Raw genomic sequence first — 22,164 nt, forward strand, 5'->3', positions numbered from 1 at the left:
GAATTGCCACAGTGCCTCAATGCCAACATGCCATATTATCCTCAAGCCCTGCAGTGCCCAGGAATTCACCTCCAAGTCCCATCACACGATTAATGTGTCCCCTGAAACAATGCAATTCCCACAGAGGTCGTCCCCCCCCCACACACACCTCTTAATCCCTGCTATAATGGGGGCTCCTGCCAAGAATCCTCACTGGACTTTGTGGATGATTTTTCTAGCTACCACCTTCAAAACACGCCAACAGCAATCACTACACATGTCCACTGGAGAAATGTGAATAAGGATCAAACAGTAATTGTTTGCAGCTCCCCCACCTTTGTTTAGATATGCAGGCCCTAGGAGCCCTTTGAATCATCAGCTTATATAATTCATCAGTATATAGGGGCATGCCAATTTTCTTCCACTATTTGATCTGAGGAAGTGGGTCTGGCCCACGAAAGCTCATCACCTAATAAACCATCTTGTTAGTCTTTAAAGTGCTGCACAGGCCTGTCTTTTGCTTCGGCTGAGATGGGGCTCTCCAGAGGAGCCCCTGACCTCCCTCCTCTGGCGACATGGAGAAAAATCCCCTTTCATCCTGCCCCAGTGTCTGAGCAGGGATACTTTGTCCCTTGTGGAATCTTGAGTTGCCACTTCCCTCTTCCGCAGTTTGCAACATTCTAAGCCCCACTCGTCCCACCCACTTGCTACTTCTGATTGGCCAGGATGGCGAATACCACGTCTTGATTGGTTTTCCCCAGCTGTCTGTCATGTGCTTAGCCGCACCTATTCAGGAGCCGAACAGAAGTTTGCCAGTTGCGGCGGACAAAGGTGTCTCAGGAGCCAGAGTGAGGAGACAAACCAGGTAAGACCGGGCTGCAGCTGTAGCGTTGTAGCCCTGGATATGCTTAGTAAGTCTGAGTGTAAAATGTCAGGCTAACTTGCTACCCCAAAAACTTCAGAGGGGTAGGAGAGTTAGTCTGTAACTGGAACATTTTAAAAAAACAATAGCCTTGCAGCACCTCGGAGACTAACAAAACATGTAGATAATATCACGAGCTTTCGTGGGTACAGCCCACTTCTTCTACCCCAATTCAGTGCTTGGTGGGGATCTTTGAAGCTAAGTTTCCACAGCAACTGAGGGAGATCAGAGGGCTCCCTTCAAAACAGAATCAAACTGTAGGCCTGTCCTGCAGTTCCAGCTCTGTGGGTTATTTATTGCTGCTGCTTTGTAGAGGAAGCTCTGGAGGTTTGGGTCCTGTCTGATCCTCTGTTGTCTTACACTTTCTGTAATTTTTACACCCATACGATGTGTGTGTGAAATGCAACCAGATTAGAGTGTCTGTCTTTTGCACTCACTTTGCAGTGGTGTAGAAAACTACAAACTGCAGGGGAAATGAAGAATCAGGTGCCTGCTTTTACCATCTTCAAACTGAAAGGGCTGCCAGGTTGAAAACTACCCAGTTAAACCACCCCTTTTCTCACTCCTCCCGCATTTTGTCTCTCTGTGTTAGAGACTTTTTAAGACCTGTGGGGAGACCAGTGCTAACAAAGCCTGCACTTTGCTTTATGTGAATCCTTTTGTGCAGGTTTTTTTGTTCGTGTGTTTTTGTTTTCTTTTATCTCCCTAGCCTGTAACTTCTTCATGGGCAGGCACATCTTCCAATGTCTGTACAGTGCCTATATTTTGGATGTGTCCGTAACAGAAATTAGAAGAAGGGGCATGTGCTTTTCAGAAGCTTGCTAGGTACTGGGAGAGAGAGTGCTCCTGACAGCTCAATTAATTCTAGGTGTGATTGCTGCAGTTCTTGAAGAACCATAGTACCATAGGCTACTAGTGGTCTGAGAAGAAATATGAAGTAATGGGGAATTGGGAAGCAATCTGTGGGGGGATGAATTCTTATGAAAAGGGGGAGTGGGCTATATGCAAAGTACTGATTTATTGAGTTCTGTTTACTACTACTGTTAATACCGATTTCGTGGCACTCTAAGGGAGGTCACCAATCCAATGACTGAGAGCAATTAAGAGATGAGTTTAGTTAGTTCCCTCTAAGCTAATCCCCTTATCAATTAATTGAGTAGCCAATGGAAATTTCATCGGTTACTCAAGCAGCTTACTAGCCGCAATTTAACATCCCTAACCTTTAAAAGCACAGGCACGAAGTTGCCCTGTACTCCTGCGTTGGTACATTTTGCCTGAGAGGGGAAATAAAAACCGCTCTCTGCCCTCCCCCCCACCTTTGCACACTCAGCAGGTGGCTCAATCCCTTTGTCTCACCCTGTGTGGGGGCAAAACCCTGCACAGGGGCTGGCAGCATCTCCCCTGGGCCTGTTGCCCGTGCACAGGGTTACCAGATTCTGCTAGTTTCGATCCACACCGGTTTTTTTCTACTGGTATTACTAAAGGGACATGCAGGCAAAGGAGCACGTGTGTGCTGATTGCACACAATATTGATTGTCAGTGCCATACACTGCCTGTGCATCCCATCAAAGTGCTGCTACGGTTCAGTTGGCACCACCTGCAAATTCTAGGTACACACACGCAGCTAGCAAAACTGCCTTATCCCGGGAGACCATCTTGGTTACAACACTCTTGCAACACATTGAGAGGAAGAAGGGTCACTCACGCGCCCTACTCACTAGCCTAGGTTGCCCATTGCTGCTGTATATGTTTAGAGTTGGTGCTTTAGGCACTGCCTTCCAAGGGAGAAAGAAGCAATTAACAATACAAGGCTCTGCTAAGAGCCTCAGGGGATCCAGTCATGTTAATTATTAAGCACTGACAACATGCTCTGTGCTTCCCGAGACACAAATAATAGTTCCTGACCTGAAAGATTTCAGAGTAAACATGATCGACAGTAGAGTGGATGCAATGAGAAGCCTAGAGCACAGTATGGCTATGTCTACACTGCACCGTTATTTCAGAATAAGCTATTGCAGAATAGTTATTCCAAAATAGCTTATTTCGAAATAGCACATCTACACTGCAGGGAAGCCTTAAAATTAGTCCGAGGCAGGCTTCCCTAATGGAGACATGCTATCTCGATTTAGAGCTCCACGAAAGATAACTTAGAATGGCCCCGGTGAGGGCCAATTTCGAAATAGCAGCAGTGGAGCATCTACACACGCCTTATTTCGAAATAGCTGTTTTGGAATAAGCGTTATCCTTCGTAGAAGGAGGTTTATAGACGTCGGAATAAGCTGCCCATTATTTTGACATAATTTCAAAATAAGGGAATTGCCGTATACACGCTCGCATAGTTATTTCGGAATAACTTTGCTGTGTAGGCACACCCTTTGACTCTAGACTCAACCCCGATGAGTATGTTTGCCTCATACTCGCTCAGCCTCGCACCACGTTGCAAAACTCCTTGGACCAAGGTTTTTTAAAGGCAGCCATTCATGTTTTGTGTTGGTTTTGTGGGTACATCAATTTGGGGGGCCCTGGGCAAGAACTCGTCACATCTCCCAGCAATTCTGAAACAACGGCCCTAAGGTGGGGATCACTGGCCAGTTCTCTTGAGGCCTTTGTTTCTGATCACTTTACAACAGGACTACTCAACACATGGCCCATGGGCTGCATGTGGCCTGCAGCCTGTTTGTTTGCAGCCCGCAGTGCGGTTTGGGTTTACACAGGGCTCACCACGTGGCCCGTGGGTGGGAGCCAAAACAAAGAAGTAGTCAATCTAATGGTCTTCTATAGAGTTGTGTTTTAGTAGTTAAATTCCTGAACTGTCATTGCTCATTAAAGATGCTGTCATGGATGGAAATCGGGTAAATATTGCATTTTAGTAATATCAGCAGCACTGACTTAAGTGGGACCAGTGTATTGTGTTGTCTTGCCTTAATCTTTGTATTCATGCTTGTCAGTGTGAAAGAAGCTATTTGCATGTATATGCAACCACACTTAAGGTGTGTCCCTCTGCATGTGGTTTGAGGGCACATGATTGTATAAATTATATTTCTGGATGCGCAGGAATATGTGTTCTTGATCTTATAACTCACTTGGTTAGGTCCAATAATGGTATCAGCAGAGTGAATATGTGGACAAAGCTGGCAACGGGGTTTGTTGCAAGGGAAGGTACCAGAGTTGGTATTAGTGTGGTATGTCCTGTGGTTGTTGGTAAGAATCATCTTGAGGTTAGGTGGTTGTCTATAGGAGACTATGGGTCTGTCTCCCAGAGCCTCTTGGAGTTTGGTGTCCTGTTCCAGTATAGGCTGTAGTTTACTGATAATGTATTGGACAGATTTAAATTGGGGGTTGTAGGTGATCTATTGTTGGTTTTCTTGGGTCTGTCTTGAAGTAGATGGTTTCTAGGCATCCAAAATATAATTTATGCTATCATGTGCCGAAAGTGTCCGTCTGCTTTGTACATTGGACAAACGTCTCAGACACTTCGCCAAAGGATCAATGCCCACAAAACAGATATCAGACAGGATCACAAAGAAAAAACAGTTTCTTGCCATTTCAACCAGAAAGGACATTGTCTCAACGACTTAATTACCTGCATCCTGCTTCAAAAGCCTTTTAAAACTGCACTTGAAAGGGAATCCTCTGAACTGTTATTCATGCTAAAATTCGACACTTTACGTGGGGGTCTCAACAAAGACTCTAGCTATCTTACCCATTACAAAGATAGCTTCCCCAATTATCACCTCTAATATCATTAGCTCACAGACATTTACCTTCCGCCCCCCCCCCCCCGCATCCCCTTTCTGTTCTGAAATTTGATTTGTCCTTTTCATATGTGTTCTTTTTTTTTAATTGTATCCTTTGGCATATATGGTTGTGACTATTTTCTTCCACTATTTGATCTGAGGAAGTGGGTCTGGCCCACGAAAGCTCATCATCTAATAAACCATCTTGTTAGTCTTTAAAGTGCTATATTGTCCTGCATTTTGCTCCATTCTCTCTAGTGTTTCCTCCTCCCACCCAAACTATTAACAGTAGTAGCTGTCTCTTCAAAGAGCCGTTAGTGTCCAGTCTGCCAAGTTTCCTAGTTCCTATTGATCAATCAGTCCTTGCCAGTTGGCCCAGGGAGGCTGGACTTCAAAGGTTACTGGCAGGAGGGGGATGAAGCAGATTTCCAGACTGATGAGCTTCCAGATTTGTATTTGCATAGGAATGTAGCACATGAGGCTGACAGCACCAGCAGCAAATGTGAGCAGAGCCTGTTTCCACAACCAGGTTATCGACCACTTTGCACTCAAGGCTCACGCAAGCAATTCACATTCAGGCTGATAAAGGGATGGTAGCGGCTTGGTCCTTGCCTTGATAAGCACAACCCCATTGTGCGCTTGAGCAAACATTAGGCGGCTCCTCCGCAGACAGCAAGGTCCAGAATGTGCGGAATTGGGAAAGACAGCTGAGGGACCCCTCCCGGCCAGACTGGCCTGTCTGAAACAGACCCTCCTGCAGCTCCGAGCAAACACTTGTGTTGCAACAGAAGAGGCTTCTGATGGTGCTGATGGAAGTCTCAGTCACTGAGTTACCACTGAGCTATACAAGCCAAAAAGGGGGAGGGAGGCTCCTTGAGATACCAGTGCCTGAATTCCCCCTCCCCTCCCTTAGTGGTGCTGAAAACCTGCAACATCCACTGATGTTAATGAGGGTGTGGGGGCTGTTCAGCACCTCTGAAAAATCAGGCCCCTGAACTATAAGGGCCTGCCTACGCTGCAGATGCTGGCGCTGTAACAGGGGCTGGTCCCACCTACACATGGAACATGCAAACTGTGTTTTAACACACTCACACCCCAAGCAATATCACGCAGATGCTGAAAACTGGCCTGTTGTGTCTCCGGGCCTGGCGCCAGCCTCGTGCCAGTTTAGCATCAGCAGATTTCTGTTGGCGCTCAAAGGCGTTGATCCTGATTTTCACCAGCAAGAGTAAGAAGCAATTCAGACCCTTGGTGGTTCTTCGGGCTGCCCAGGGGCTGAGGTGTTGACATGCTGTTTAGGAGACAATCTTACGATGCAAGGTTTTAACTCCAGAGCAGGGGCAGGCAAAATGCGGCCTCGGCCCGCCACGCTGCCAGATCCCATCTTCAGGTGTAGCAGGAGCCTCAGCCCAGTTCCCTGCCTGCCCCACCCCTACACGCTGCTCAGAGCAGTTTTTGTATCTCAGGGAGGGGGAGGAGGGGCTTTGCCCACTGCCCTTTCCCCCAGCACAATCTTGCAGCTCCCATTGGCTGATTTCTGGCTAATGGGAGCTGCCTCTTTGCAGGCCAGGCATCACACAAAGTATTCCTCCCCCTTCCAGGCTCGCAGCCTTCAGAGCTGCATCCATGGCCCCTGCCTGGCTGAGGAACCTGCTGGGCAGGGCAGCAGGAAGCACTGCGGGCCAGGCCACCACTGTGAGCGGCCGCACTCTGTGTTCTCAAGTAAATAAAGCATCTGGCACCCTGCCAGGGGCTAAGCCTGGTAAACCGTATCTGGTGCAAGGGCTGCATATTGCCCACCCTGGTCTAACCCATCCCCCAGGTCGGCCAGTTTGCCCGGGTAGACAACAACATCCCGCTGGGGTGAGAGGATTGTGGGTGTGTCTAGACTACAGGGTTGGTTTTTTTTAAAGTGGCCTTTTTTCGAAAAAACTTCCCCTGCGTCTAGACTGCCACCGTGTGCTTTCGAAATGAAATTGAACGAACACGGCGGTTTTTTCGACTGTGGTAAACCTCATTTTACGAGGAATAATGCCTCTTTTTTTGAGAGAGAGAGAGAGCATCCAGGCTGCCTGGGTGCTCTCTTTCGAAAAAGCGACTCGCTTTTTTGAAATAAGTGGTTGCCGTCTAGATGCTCTCTTTTGAAGAGGCTTGTAGTCTAGACGTAGCCTGTGTGTGGATGGGCAACACCCTGGTGAGGGCTGTGGTGAAGACATACCTCCATTGTAGCCAGCCTAGGCAATTTGTGGAAAGTTTCTCTACTGTGGGCAGGGCTTGGGCATGGTGGAGGCCCAACACCAGGAATCACGAGGGCAACTCACAGCATGCACTAGGCTATTCCTCTTACACTTTCAGGAGGCTGGTTTGTGATCGAAGGCAAGTCAGTGCGCAGCATGTGTCTGACGCACACACCCCACTCCACCCCCGCCCCAGAGCACGCAGCCCATCCAACACCAGGCACGGCAGCTCCTGCCCACAGTCAGTGCTTGGTTCCAATCTTGAAAATGCACTTTTGTTTCTGCAGCATCTCTTGCTGGTCTTGGAGTTCCAGTTACCTTAGGGTATGTCTACACTTGCAGCCTCTTTCGAGAGAGGGATGCAAACGAAGACATTCGAAATTGCAAATGAAGCCGGGATTTAAATATCCCATGCTTCATTTGCATAGTTGCGTTATGGCGCTATTTCGAAATAACAGATGCTGTGTAGACGCGATTATTTCGAGAGAAAACCCTTCTCGTCTACACAGCGTCTATAATTTTGAAATACCCCATACTTCATTTGCATAGTTGCGTTATGGCGCTATTTAAATCCCGGCTTCATTTGCAATTTCGAATGTCTTCGTTTGCATCCCTCTCTCAAAAGAGGCTGCAAGTGTAGACATACCCGAAGAGCACTCGGGTCCTGCTTCCCATGGGGCTGGTAACTAGCCGCTTTGTGGTGATGACGCAGGCTAAGGCACGTGAGTGCCGACAGTCCTCCAGCGTTTTCTCACCGTCCCCTGCCCAGCATCCCCTGAAGGACAAACACGTTCTCCCGCACTGTGCCGGGAAAGCATCTTAGCACGGCTCAGCTTCGTGTGGTGCAGAGACTTATGGGAGATGCTCCTGGAAGGCCGGGGGGTGCACACAAGGCAGCACGGCACCATTGAGGAGGGCTCAGGAATAGGGCTGGGCTTTTCTGTGTGATGGGCTAGTGCTGATCACCTGGCCCAGCAGTGCAGACAGACTCTGGGGCACTTTTGCCAGGGTAGGTGTTCAGACTGTGGCAGTGCCTAAGGGGCCCCCCTATTCAGGCCCCCGGTTACACTGGGTTCTGTACACGTGCAGATCGAAAGCCTCACAGAGCTGGGTGGGTGGAGACAGCTCACCAGACGCTGACCCCAGGGTTCGCACTTAGTATTCGTATGGCTGTGGGACCTAACTGGGCCCATTTCAGGATCGTTGTGTCAGGTGCTGTACATACGCAAAACACGGTCTGTAGCTCAAAGGCTTCATCATTCCACATAACTCAGTTCAAAGCCGACATAGCTGGCGTGGAGATAAAATGCCAAAGCAGACAGAAGCCCACATACACTATGGCTGTTAGATTTGGAAGCCACAGGCCAGGGGCATGCGTGGAGGGGGACAAGCAAAGGCACAATCCCCCACCCCAATCACTGGGGGCACAGACCTCCTCTGGCACCGGGGCAGTGGAGGACGGGGAGAGCCAGCCCCATCTGCCACAGTGGGGAGCACCAGTTCCTCCAGCCATGGGGGTGGAGGGAGGCTGCTCCTCCAGCCGTGCAGGACACACAAAGTACCTCTCCAAAAACAGCCAGATTTTTACTCCTGTGTATGCAGCTGCCAGAGCCCATCATAGAATCCTAGAGCTGGAAGAGGCCTTAGAAGGCCATTCAGTCCAGCCCCCTGCCCACGGCAGGACCAATCCCAATTAGATCAACCCAGCCAGGGCTTTGTCAAGCTGGGACTTAAACACCTCTAGGGATGGAGACTCCACTACTTCCCTAGGGAACCCACCCCAGTGCTTCCCCACCCTCCTAGGGAAATAGTTTTTCCTAATATCCAACCTAGACCTCTCCCACCGCAACTTGAGACCATTGCTCCTTGTTCTGCCATCCATCACTACCGTGAACAACCTTTTGCCAACTTCCTGAAGGCAGGTTCCAGAGAGGCTGAAGGCCCCGGCCCATGGTTCCAGTCTGCAAGCTCCAAGGTTGCAGTTAAGGGCAGCACTTAAGTACAGTTAAGTCAGATTGACATCAGTGGAACTTGAGGATGAGCTTAATTTGATGCATGCATTTAAGTATTCTCCTGATTTGGGGCCTGGGTGCAGAATATGCCCCTTCCCTTTCAACCCCGTTCCCCACCCCCAAGACTTCCAACATTGCTGTTGCTGGTAAAGCTGAATTGGTTTTCGCAATGATGGGAAATGTGATAAAGCATCCCAAGCAGGTGGGCAGAGGCGCGGTAAGAGATACCTCAAGAGCAGAGGCCTTGCCTTGAAACAAACATGGCTATCGCCATTGCTAGTTCATAATATGGTTAATGGTGGGAGGTGCCTGTCAGTGTCTCTTTTCGGCAATTGGCCCTTGTGTCTGTCTCTCGTGGGAGTTAACGTTTTGCATCTGCAAGCACCCTGGTAACATCCTGTTGGGAAACAGACCGAGACATGGGGAAACCCATCTTAACGTCAGAATTAGTGCGGCATGGGGGGAGAATCTGAGTTTTTCAAAGCTGCTGTTAAGCAAGTGCAATTGGCTTAAAAATAGAACTTTAAACCCCGTTGTCATAATATCATTTGAGCAAACCAGGGTTCCAAAATTAGAACTCTGAAAACCTGACTTCCCCACTCATTGCATGGGGAGGTGCAGTTTCTCTCTTGCAACAGTCACTGTCAAGATTGGATTAATTCTCATCTCTCAGGGGCCCGTGAGCCTAGGCAGACTAGGCAGTTGCCTAGGGCGCCGCCGGCCCTGGTACCCTATGATGACGTCATGGCCATTGACGGCCGGCGCCGATCGCGCCTTCCAGCTTGGGCACCAGCTGCCGCAGCCGGCTTCAAGCCACTCCTGCCGTCTCTTATAGTTAGGCTTGGAAGGATTCAATTTTTATTGGTAAATGTTGATAAACATCAACTCCACCCTGTGCATACAAAACCTATTTCCATCGATGATCCTCAGAACTTACAGATAGGCAAGAGCGGGGTAGTGCTGTGTGAGAATATATTGGTTTGATTTAAGGCTATTTACTTTCAGAGGGGTAGTTGGGTTAGTCTGTATCAGTAAAAATGAGGCGTCCTTGGCACCTTAAAGACTAACCGATTTATTTGGAGATAAGCTTTTGTGGGTAAAAACTGCTTTGTCAGATGTGACAAAGTAAGTTGCCACAGCACTCCTAACTATTTACTTGATATGTTTTGATGTGATGTTGCCAGTTTGCATTTTAAGTTATAAAGCTTTAAGTTTTCAAAGCGGTCTCATTAAATAATTACTCTGAACTCCCATCATCTCCCACAACTGTGAAGATGTAAATTGATAACAATAAAAAAAATGCTTAAATAAAAATTATAAAAAAAACTATAAATTCTGCCAAGCTTAATTATAGTAAGAGGTGGGACAACAAACAGTAAAGCAAACCATCCTCTTCCACATGGTGCAAGCTTTTGGCTACGTCTAGACTACAAGGGTAAGTTGGAAAAAGATACATAAATTGCAAACCGCAATTTCCGTATCTTTTCTGTTGAAAGAGGCTTTTCCGAAATTTGGCGCGTCTACAGGGTGCCAGATTCCAGAAAGACCTCCTCTTTCGACACAACCTTTCTTCCTTGTAGAATGAGGTTTACAGGGATGGTGAAAGATCACGTCCGCGTTTTTTACAAAACACTTTAGAAAGCGCTGCGGTCTAGATGTTGCCTTTAATCAAGCATCCAGACCTTATGGCTGCAGAGAGGACATGTCAAACATGTAACCGAGGTAGAAATATCTGTCTTCTAGATAGCTGTAGTAGTAAAAACTGCCCCAGCTCATCTCACTGGGACACCAGTGCTCAAGTCTAAGAAATTAATGTATTCACACAATTTCAGTGGGAGGGAAAGTGCACCGTTTGCTACATTTCTCCTCTGTCTAGGGGGCGGACGAACTTGGGCCTGCCCCAGCCAGGGGTCATGTCCCCCTCCCCTGACTGTGCTTGCTGGAAGCCAACTCTCACTGTTGTAACTGTTCTTCTTCTCCCCTTTTCAGTGGCATTTGGCTCCACAATGGCATCTGAAAACAAGGTCATAACTACGGACCCTCCAAACGCTGAGGAAGAGCAGCAAGTGGTAGGTGCATCCCAAGCAGCTAGGGCTATAAAGCGTAAACATCAGCTCACCTGCCAACAGGTGCTTCAGCACGTTGACTCGTGCCAGCACCCTGACATCCAGGCAAAAGAGGAGTCCAGTCACACAGGCTGCTCCGGGTCTCTAGTTTCAGGAGAAGGCAATAACATGACATGGGGGAAGCGCCATAAGGCTGAAAATTGGTACAATCATCTGCAGTGGGTTCCAGTGCTAAATCCGGGTAGGAATGGACAAGAAGCATGGTCCTGAGTGCTAATCTCTGCTCTGCCACTGACTCCTGGTGTGGCCCTGAGAAGGTCCCTTAACCTCTCTACTGTGGCACTGGAGCAGAGAGCGGACAGAGTGGTTTCCATCAAGAGGAATATGTCTAGTTCAGAGGACGGTTTATATTTACCCACCCGTCAGAGGTTCTGCCACTAATGTTACTTCTTCTTTCCCTTGCTTAGAATGTAGTGAACAGGGTGGCCGGCTTGCCCCTTATCAGCTCTGCCTACAACCTGGTCTCCTCTGCTTACAGCTACACCAAGGGGACCCATCCGTACGTCAACAGCATCTGCAGCGTGGCAGAGACGGTGGCTGCCATGGCAGTGGGCAGCGCCGTCGGTGGCGTGCAGCCGATTCTAAGCCACCTTGAACCTCAGAGTGAGTTCTCAGGCAATTCTGGTGGGGAGGGGGGGAGAATCCTTCTGGGGCATCTTAGCCTAGACTGTCAAGGCAGCCGAGCAGGAGGGCTCAGGACAGACCAGCAGGAAAGTCTTGTTTAACGCGAGAGCAGCTTTCTCCTCCCATCCCAGTTCAGGAGGCCCATGGCGTGAATGCCCCAGCTGCTGCGAGTATTCAGTGTGGGATTCGGGCATGGTTGTGATGCCCAATATGGGGCAAGAAAAGAAAAAACAGCTTTGAGTTCAATTCCTTCCTACCATGGGTGCCCCTCAATTAGCAACTGAGTTACTTCCAAGCCGCAAAGGAATGTTATAAAGAATAACCAGCGTGCCGCGCCAACCTTATTTCCTCCTTTGACAGGGTTAGTGGCCTTAGTAGCCTAAGGGATGGGGAGACGCTGTAGGCATCATATAAATAAGGAGAGTAGGGAAATGTGGTCTAGGTGAAATCATTACAAGAAGGGGACAGAACGCGTTGAGAGATCATACTCTGAGTCAGGAGTGCTGATGCTCTGCGCGGGCCCCTGGGCGAGGTGTGGGGAGCAGCTCTGAATTCCCAAAGAGTCAGAGCCTTGGGCAGGGGGGGGGGGCAGTCAGCTCTCCATGCCATGGCCCCAGACCTCGAACCCTGGGCCCTTTGAATGGCTGGGACCCAGGGCAACTGCCCCTTTTCCCTTCCCCATATTGATGGGCCTGCAAAGAGTCGTTCTCAGTGGTTTGTTGTCACACTGGGAGGGCATTTCTAGTGGTCAGCTCTAGGTCCAGCGCTATTCAATGTTGCCGTTAATGGCTTGCTGTCTTCCACACATTTTACAAGCACAGACGTCATTCTCCGAGTTGGGAGGGGTTGCGAGCACTTCAGAGGACAGGAGTAAAATTTGCACTGACCTTTACAAATTGGTCTGAAATCAACCAGAGGAAATTAAATAAAGGCAAGTGCAAAGTACCACACTTCAGGCATGCATCTGACAAAGTGGGTCTTTGCCCACGAAAGCTTATGCTCCTACACTGCAGTTAGTCTATAAGGTGCCACAGGACTCCTCGCCGCTTTTGCAGATTCAGACTAACATGGCGACCCCTCTGATACTTGACACTTCAGAAGGAAATTCAAATGCAAAACTACAAAATGGAGGATGACCAGCAAAATGGTAGCCCTGCAAAAAGGATCGGAGGGTTATAGTGAAGCTCAAATTGACAGTGTGAGGCAGTTGCAAAAACATCTACTATCATGCTGAGGTATTAATAGGGCTGTCCTATGTAAGACACAGGCTGGGAAGTAATTGTCCTTCTGTACCCTGCACTGGTAAAGCCACCGGGGAGTTCTGTGTCCAGTTCTGAGTGTCACACTGTAGAAAAGACGTGGACACACGGGAAAGAATGCAGAGGGGAGCAAAACTCAGTGATAGAAGTCTTAGAAAACCCGACCTCTGGGGAAAAGTCAAAAAACTGGGTGTGTTTAGTCTTGAGAAAAGAAGATGGTGGGGGGGGGGGACATGACCTGATAAGTCTTCTGTGAGAAAGAGGACTATCATCAATTGCTCTCCAGTGAAGGTCGGACAAGAAGTAACGAGTTTAATCGGTAGCGAGGGAGATTAAGGTTAGATATTGGGAAAAGCTTTTCAGCTAGAATAGTTAAGCTCTGCAATAGGTTTACAAGGGAGGTGGGGGAATCCCCGTCATTGGAGGTTTTTAAGAACAGGTTGGACAAACCTCTATCAGGGATGGTCTGCATCTACTTGGTCCTACCTCAGCGTAGGGGGTTGGACTTGATGACCTCTCCAAGTCCCTTCCAGCTGGCAATTTTGAGTCTGTCTCCTCTCGCAGCCACATTTTCCGTCCACCTTAGCTGGACTTGCTTGGCGCAGACCCCAAGTAACCGACAGCTTCTCCACGTATCGTCTTTGGTTAACCGTGGTGCTGACTCCTCCACCCTGCTGCCCGTGTATTCTGCCAGATCCCGGGCCTGCTGAAAATAATGGAAGACTTTGCCACTGCCTCCAATGAGACTGAATCTCACCCTTTGCAGCCACTCTGTGTTCTCTGACTGGCTTGACATGCATGTTGTCTTAGGAAGCCAGGCATTTCTCCCAGCTTAGGACTGGGGCCTGGTATTAAATCAGAGTCCGTGCTGCCTCCAATCCAGCTATTCCATTCTTTCCCCCATACCCTGAGGCTTCCTTCCTAGCCTTCAAGCTTCAGCTGGGGGACTAGGCAGAATTCCTTCCTTCCAGTTGTTACGGCTCAGAAGTGGCTGCAGCAAAGCATTGAAGCTGCCCCTTCCAATAGAGAATTATTAGGCTCTGCATGGCGCAACCTTCTGCCTGGTTCCCAAAGGGCACGACCACAAGGCTACTCAAACCCACATCGTGCAGCAACACATGCACTGTTCTCTAGAACAGTTTCTCAACCAGGGGTTCTCGAGAGAAGTCTGGGAAGGCATCGACAAGTGAAATTTGGAGAAAACTGGATTTTGTTTTAAGTTTTATAGCGCTTAATTATTTTTGTACTTTTTACACCCAAAAATTTCATCACCTGCCTGGCTATGATTAAGTTGTTTAAACAAACATGTTGCAATGGTAGAAAACAATTTTGTGTGTCTGAAAACTGTAGGTATTGGGGGTACATTTTTTTTAAGGGGTACTTAAAAAAAAAAAAAGTTGGGAAACACTGCTCTAGAACTGTGCCACAGGCCTAGCTTGGTTTAACTTCATTGCCTTTGGGAAGCTCTTATCCAGGCCGTGCTGGCCTCCTGCGAGGCTTTGCCGCTGCGGGGAGGAGTAAAACAGAAAGAGATCGAGAGAACTAACTCTGTGCATCTCCCTTTCTCTAGTCACGTCAGTCAACAAGTATGCATGCAAGGGACTGGACAAACTGGAAGAGAGCCTTCCCTTCCTTCAACAGCCAACAGAGAAGGTCGGCATCTCTGCAGCTGGACGGGAAGCTACAACTTGTTCAGGGATAGGGAGCCTTGGGAAACACATGGGCTGCAACGCTTAGCTTAGAGCAGCGGTTCCCAACCTTTTCCAGATGGGGACCCATTTTGACAATTCAGGAAGACTTGGTGACCCCAGGCAATTCACAAACTGGGGCAGAGCCACCTGGGGAGACACTAGGCGACTCTTTAGAAATGTAATGGCGTATTTGGGTCCCGACCCATAGGTTGGGAAACTCTGGCTTAGAGGGAGAAATGGAGCAGTGTGAACTCTTTGCTTTGTAGCTCTTGTTCTAGCCCAGTTGACAGTGAAGCTAAGAGCCAAATTCTCAGCGGTAAGTGGCATGGATGTCTATGGAGCTGCACCATTTCATGCTGCATGAACAGCTGACCCTACAGCTTTGGGAACTAATGAACGATATTATAGAGCCATGAAAATATTTATCTAGACCAGGCCCTGGGGAGAAGGAAGGGGTATCTGGTATCTCCCCACTGGGGGGAAAAAAACCAAACCTCAATCTTTCAGTGAGTGTAAAATAATCTTTCCTCTGGCTCTCCTCCGTAGGTCATTTCAGACACCAAGCAGATGGTCTCTACCACAGTCATGAGTGCTGTGGATGTTGCCTATGGTGCAAAAAATGCCGTGGCCAGCAGAGTGGTGGGAGCTGTAGACGCTACCAAAGACGTTGTCCAGGAAAGCGTTGAGTTGACCAAATCAGTGGTGTCCTCCACAGTCAATACAGCCAAGGAAGCTGCCTGTGGTGCAAAGAATATAGTGACCAGCAAAGTGAATACAGCTGTAGGGCGGAGCAGAGAAGCTGTCCAGGATGGCATGGAGATGACCAGCTCCGTGGTGACTAACAGCATAAAGAAAGCCCGGGCAGCCGGGCAGATGGTGGCGAGTGGAGTGGATGTCGTGCTGGAGAAATCGGAGGCACTGGTGGATCACTACCTCCCCATGACAAATGAGGAACTGGGTGAGAGAGTGCTTAGACACGCTACCCATAGAAAATGTAGTCCTCTTCCCTCCAAGCTCAGGGACTATTGCTGTTGCTAGGTGGTTGAGGCCTTCTCCTGTCTTGGGGTATGTACGTTGGAGGGCAGGGATAGGGTCCAGAGTGACCCAGACAAATTGGAGGATTGGGCCAAAAGAAATCTGAGGTTTAACATGAACAATCGTGGAGTCCTGCACTTGGGATGGAAGAATCCCAAGGATTGCTACAGGCTGGGGACCGACTGGCTAAGCAGCAGTTCATCAGAAAAGGACCTGGGGATTACAATGGATGAGAAGCTGGAGATGAGTCAACAGTGGGCCCTTGTATCCAAGAAAGTTAATGACATATTAGGATGCATTAGGAGGAGCATTTCCAGCAGATCTAGAGAAGTGATTATTCCCCTTTATTCGGCATTGGTGAGGCCACATCTGGAGTATTGCGTCCAGTTCTGGGCCCCCACTATAGAAAGGATGTGGATGCATTCGAGAGGGTCCAGCGAAGGGCGACCAAAATGATTAGGGGACTGGAGTGCGTGACCCACGAGGAGAGGCTGAGGGAGTTGGGTCTGTTTAGTCTGCAGAAGAGAAGAGTGAGGGGGGGGATTTGGGAGCAGCCTTCAACTTCCTGAAGGAGGGTTCCCAAGAGGATGGAGAGAGGCTGCTCTTTGCAGTGTCAGATGGCAGAACAAGGAGCAACGGTCTCAAATTACAGTGGGGGAGGTCTAGGTGGGATATCAGGAAACACTATTTCCCTGGGAGGGGGGTGAAGAACTGGGATGGGTTCCCTAGGGAGGGAGTGGAATCTCCATCGTAAGAGGTTTTTAAGTCCTGGCTGGGATGGTTTAGTTGGGGTTGGTCCTGCTCTGGGCAGGGGGCTGGACTCGACGACTCCTGAGGCTCTTCCTGCCCTGGGGTTCTATGATCCTAAGGAGAGGGGCCCGTAAGGTTGCGCTGGGGCTAGGCGGCCTGTCAGTGATCCTTGTGCAATGGGCCCAAGAGGAGCAGTGCGAGGGGGGAGGAGGAGTTAGCTCCCTGCTGACAACCTCAGCCTTGTCCTATTGTTCCCTTCAGTTAAACTTGCCGTCGCCGTTGAGGGGTTCGATGCGGCATCTGTGGAAGAGCAGACACAGCGGCGGAGTTACTTCGTGCGCCTGGGCTCCCTCTCAAACAAAGTCCGCCACCGAGCCTACCAGCATTCCCTGCACAAGCTGCGGCTTGTCAAGCAAAACACCCAGGAAACTCTTTCGCAACTGCAGCTGGCAATAACCCTTGTAAGGACGCCCCCTTCCACAGCCTGGCTGTGCAAAGCCTTCCACCCGAGTGCTAAATCGCTCTGCTCCGGGGGGCCCTCTTGTGTCACGCCTGCCGACATCTGTTTCTGCTTGAGGTGCAGTAGTCTCCTTGGTGAGGGACTGCCTGCTTAAGAACATATAGGAACATTACGACGGCCATACTGGGTCAGACCAACGGTCCATCTAGCCCAGTATCCTGTCTGCCGACGGTGGCTACAATTAGGGAACACAACAGGTAGTCCTCACATGATCCCTCTCCTGTCACCCATTTCCAGACAAACAGAGGCTGGGGACACCATTCCTACCCATCTGGCTAATAGCCATTGATGGACCTAACCTCCATGAATCTATCTAGCTCTTTTTTGAACCCAATTAAAGTCCTAGTCTTCACCACATCCTCTGGCAAGGAGTTCCACAGGTTGACTGTGCCCTGCATGAAGAAAAAACTTCCTGTTTGTTTTTTAAACCTGCTGCCTCTTAATTTAATTTGGTGTCCCCTAGTTCTTATATTGTGGGAATATGTAAATAGCTTTTCTTTATTCACTTTTGCCACACTTGTCATGATTTTATAGACCTCTATCCCAGAGGTCCCCAACCTTTTGAGGTTGTCGGGCGCCAGGGGGCGTGGCCGTTCGCCCGCCGGGCGCCAGGGGGCGGGGACACTTGCGCGCCCGGGGGCGGCCCCCCCCCCCCAGCCACGCGCCCGGGGGGGGGGCCGGGGCCTCCCCCCCGCAAGCAACCCGCAAGCGCCGTGCACCCGGGGCCGGCGCTCCCCCCTCCCCCCGCAAGCGTCCGGGGCCGGGGCCGGGGCCGGCGCTCCCCCCTCCCCCCTGCAAGCGCCGCGCGCCCGGGGCCTATGCTCCCCGCAAGCGCCGCGCCATGTGCCCGGGGCCAGGCCAGCCCCGAGCACCTCGCGGGCGCATGCAAGTGCCCCCGTGGGCGCTATGGCGCCCGCGGGCACCGTGTTGGGGACCACGGCTCTATCCCATCCCCCCTTAGTCTCCTCTTTTCTAAGCTGAAAAGTCCAAGTCTTTTTAATCTCTCTTTATATGGGACCCCTTTCAAGCTCCTAATCATTTTTGTTGCTCTTTTCTGAACCTTTTCCAATGCCAAGGTATCCTTTATTTATTTATTTTAAAAGATGAGGCGACCACATCTATACTGCAGTATTCCCGATGTGGGTGTACCATGGATTTATATGGAAGCAATAAGATATTCTCTGTCTTTAAAAATGGGATAGAAAATGATTCCTAACATTGTTTGCTTTTTTTGACTGCTGCTGCACACTGAGTGGACGTCTTCAGAGAATGATCCACAGTGACTCTAAGATCTCTCTTGAGTAGCTGTAGTTAAATTAGTCCCCATCATATTGTATGGGGCTGTCATGGGGCTGTCATTGTATGCTCCCTGTTCCAATGACCTCCTGGCATAAGAGGGCCTGGTGGTTGATGGGCACAGGTATCTGTCATGATCCTTCTTCTCTCCTTGCCAGATCGAATACGTAAAACAGGGCGTTGGTCAGAAGCTTCTAGATAGCCAGGAGAAGCTTCGGCAGCTGTGGATGGAGTGGAACTGGACCCAGCCAAGAGGGAGCCCGGCTAAAGATGCTTCCTCCCAGACAGAGGTACCCCTCGTGGGCAGCACTTGGCTGGTGCACTGGATGCTACTTTCACACTGTCTCACCCACGTGTCTCCTCCCAACAGGTGGAGTCTCATACCCTAGCCATGATGCGGCTCATCACCCAGCAGCTGCACCCTGCCTGCGAGAGCCTGGCTTCCAGCATCCAAGGCCTCCCCAGCAGCATACAGGACACGGTGCAGCTTGTTGTTAACAACGTGCAGCAACTCCACGCCTCCTTCTCCAGAGCAGATTCCTTCCAGGACCTCTCCAGCAGCTCCCTGGCTCAGAGCCGGGAGAAAGTGACCAGGGCCCAGGAATCTCTGGATGCCCTACTGGAGTACTTATCACACAACACTCCCCTCAATTGGCTCATAGGTCCCTTCACGCCATTGGTCAGTGCCACCCAAGAAGCCACAAAGGAGCCGAAAGAAATGACGATGATGGAGAGATCGCCCGCAGTGCAAGTGGTGTCTGCAGCACGGAAGAGGGTAGCGACGGTTCCTAAGGCCCCGGAGGAAGAGATGGCTGTGTCATTGAAGGAGGAGGTACCTAAAGCACCGAAGGAGTCAATGAAGACACTGAAAAAAGCTATAGAGGAGATGACCAATACCTCGGAGCAGATGGTGGCTGAAGAACCAAAGAGAATTCAGGAAGAGCCCTGAAATGTTCCAGCTGAGCTATTGCAGCCAGTTCTATCCATCCTGGGAAAGAACAGAACTTCCCTGTAAGTTTTTAGTCCCTCTCGTCCCTGCCAGACCCACCCAAAGAAGGGTTCTTGCCTCTCCGCGCCTACCTCAACACACTGTCCCACGCTCAAAGCGAACATACAGCTCATCTGGCTGTACATGCAGGAAACTCACTAACCAAAGTGACTGTCTGCACCTACCGCTCTTGCCTCATTTGTGAAACACACTGAACTGACGTGGGGGAGGAGGGATGCTCAGTGTTAGCCTTAAGAACTGCGTGCCTGTGGTGGTCCGTGCATCGATTGCTTTGCCTGGCTGCAGACAGGTGTAGAGGGAAGCATCAAAACTAAATGCGTCCGAGCTGTGGGCAGCTTAACATACCAAAATAGCCCTTCACATTTGATCTTATTTCTTCCTCTTAATTGTTATAGCTTGTACACTACAATATTCTACCTCCTTCTCTGACTGTTCTGCCTCACACAAGGGTTGAAACCATCTGCAGGACAGTCCACAGCTGCTGTGGGTGTCTTCCTTCCCAAGGTGACTTCCAAGCCCTTTTTTTAACAGAAATAAGTGCCAGTGTTCAGTGAAATTTGTGCTCCCAGTGTATTCCGTGCTTTTAAAAATCCCACTCACACAATTAATTGTGTATATCAAATTCCCCCACATCCCAAGTACACTGCAACCACTACAAAAATGGCTAATGGCAGCTTTTACAGGAGCTGTTGCTTAGATCAATCCAACTTTTCCAGTGCTATGGAATGAATTGTTATAAAGTGGGAAGGATAGGTGTTGGTGGCTACGTCTACACGGGCATGAATTTCCGAAAATGCTTTTAATGGAAAAGTTTTCCATTAAAAGCATTTTCGGAAAAGCACGTCTAGATTGGCAGGACGCTTTTTTGCAAAAGCACTTTTTGTGGAAAAGCGTCCGTGGCCAATCTAGACGCGGTTTTCTGCAAAAGAGCCCCGATGGCCTTTTTCGCGATCGGGGCTTTTTTGCGGAAAACAGAACTATGCTGTCTACACTGGCCCTTTTGCGCAAAAGTCTTTCGGAAAAAGACTTTTGCCCAAACGGGAGCAGCATAGTTTTTCCAGAAAAGCACTAATGATTTTACATGAGATCGTCAGTGCTTTTCCGGAAATTCAAGCGGCCAGTGTAGACAGCTGGCAAGTTTTTCCGGAAAAGCAGATGATTTTCCGGAAATTCAAGTGGCCAGTCTAGACACAGCCGGTGTGTCTTGGGTAATCAACTCCTAGGGGGTTCTTTGCCATTGATGCTTTTTCTGAAACAAAGTGCTGAGTCTGAATGTATGGACAACAGCAAGATGGTCTTCAAAATAAATCTGATGAGGTGGGTTTTACCCACGAAAGCTCGTGCTACTATATATGTTTTTGTTAGTTCTCTAAGGTGTCAAAGTTGTTGTTTTTCAACAGACTAACACGGCTTCCCCCTGAGACTTTTCAAAATAAATCTCAGTTGTTTTCAGTCCAAGAGAACTGTTTGCTCTCTTGGTGTCTTTGCATATTTAAAGCTGAAGGTGAAGCCCATCTGATCAGAAAAATAGAGAGCACCCAGAGCATCCTGCTCTCACCTTAGCAAGAGTCTGGAGGAGGTCTGCTTTTAATTCTTTCAAAGGACTCAAGCAATCTTCTCTAGTTTTGGTACTAGAGAAGATACCAAACTTACTTTTGGTCGTTCACTGCCACTTCCTTCTTGAACTCTTTCCTGAAAACTGCTCTGTTGTTCTCAGCTCTCCAGTGCCCCGGGCTCCAGTACATTTCATATTCAACCTCCAACGTCTAGTGCCAGCATCCTCTGCTCTACTGCTCCGCCATGTTCTGCCCAGGGGATCTCACTGTCAATTCCAGCTCTGCCTGTGATGTTTAAGTTGTCACCTTCATCTCTTAGCCCTAGTTCCTATGCCTGTCAGCTGCAAATCACACCACGGTTTATGTCTACTCTCATGATGTCTCTCAGTCCCTTTGAGTCTCTGCGTGTGGAATATAATAGCTTAGTCCCCTGTGGGCTGTGATGTTTTGTGCTAATGCTGGTTGTTGAGCTTGGTGTGCAGGTGCTGGCTGGGGTTGATGGATTGAGATATAGGGGTCCAACCATAAGGTTTTGGCTGGAGTTGGGAACAGTTTCCGAGTTTGGAGGGTCAGTAATTGGAAGACCCCACCTGTCTTTAAACTGGTGATGAGCAACCTAGGCTAGTGAGTGAGCCACATGAGTGAGCCACATGAGTGAGCCTCCATGGGCTGCAAGATTGTCATAACCAGGTAGTCTCCTCAGATAGGGTAGCTTTGCTCACTGCACTTGTGTACATAGGATTTGCAGGGTGTGCCGGTTGACCTGTAGCAGCATTTTGATTGGATGCATGGGGCGCACACAGCTCTCCCAATGTTGTGTGTAATTAGCATTCACACTCTTGCTTGACTAACAGTGCTGGGGGAAAAAAAACTTTGCAAATGGACATCAGCAGATTGTGGCACCCTGCACAAGGGGCAACGGTAAACAAAATGTGTTGTGGGGCACACACAGAACCCTGATAGCCACAGGCAACCCGCAGGCTCCCGATTGCCCACCACTGCCTTAAGCTCTACAACTGATGCCTTAAAGGCTGAAGTCTAGCGCCTTGATTAAATAGATTTACTGCAGAACTTCAGAGTTATGAACACCAGAGGGACAAACTGACCAATCAACCGACACACCTCTGGGAACTGGCAGTATGCAGGAGGCAGCACGCCCACACACGGCCCAGTGCTGTGTTAAACCTAAACTACTGCAGCAATAAAGGGAAAGTTTTAAACAAAAGATTTGACAAAGTAAGGAAACGGCTTGTTTCAGTTCCAGTCACAGCAACTTTTCTTCGGTGCAGGAAAGTTTCAAAGTTGTATCAAGTCTAGGTCAGGTTGTAAAGCGGTGGCAAGACCAACCATAAGGTTTTGGCTGGAGTTGAGAACAGTTTCTGAGTGGAGGGGTAAGACCCTGCTGATGATA

At 49.3% G+C, this 22,164-nt stretch overlaps 1 protein-coding gene across 3 annotated transcripts; it reads left to right on the forward strand.

Moving 5' to 3' along the window:
- The first annotated feature begins 741 nt into the window (after nucleotides 1-741).
- On the forward strand, nucleotides 742-20,546 carry LOC102459979 (perilipin-3). 3 transcript variants are annotated; one of them, XM_006110517.5, is made up of 8 exons: nucleotides 742-844; nucleotides 10,877-10,956; nucleotides 11,421-11,616; nucleotides 14,467-14,549; nucleotides 15,134-15,545; nucleotides 16,634-16,833; nucleotides 18,347-18,478; nucleotides 18,559-20,546. In XM_006110517.5, the coding sequence occupies exons 2-8, from the start codon at nucleotides 10,894-10,896 to the stop codon at nucleotides 19,135-19,137; spliced, it is 1,665 nt and encodes a 554-aa protein (XP_006110579.3). In that variant the 5' UTR covers nucleotides 742-844; nucleotides 10,877-10,893; the 3' UTR covers nucleotides 19,138-20,546. The 3 variants fall into 3 exon arrangements, with proteins under 3 accessions (XP_006110579.3, XP_075759168.2, XP_075759167.2); XM_075903053.2 differs by having other exon boundaries at nucleotides 783-844; nucleotides 11,492-11,616; XM_075903052.2 differs by lacking the exon at nucleotides 742-844 and adding an exon at nucleotides 9,079-9,751.
- Nucleotides 20,547-22,164: the final 1,618 nt, after the last annotated feature.

Source organism: Pelodiscus sinensis, chromosome 32 (genome assembly GCF_052426305.1).
Source record: "Pelodiscus sinensis isolate ZL-2025 chromosome 32, ASM5242630v1, whole genome shotgun sequence".
NCBI classification, from domain to species: Eukaryota; Metazoa; Chordata; order Testudines; family Trionychidae; genus Pelodiscus; species Pelodiscus sinensis.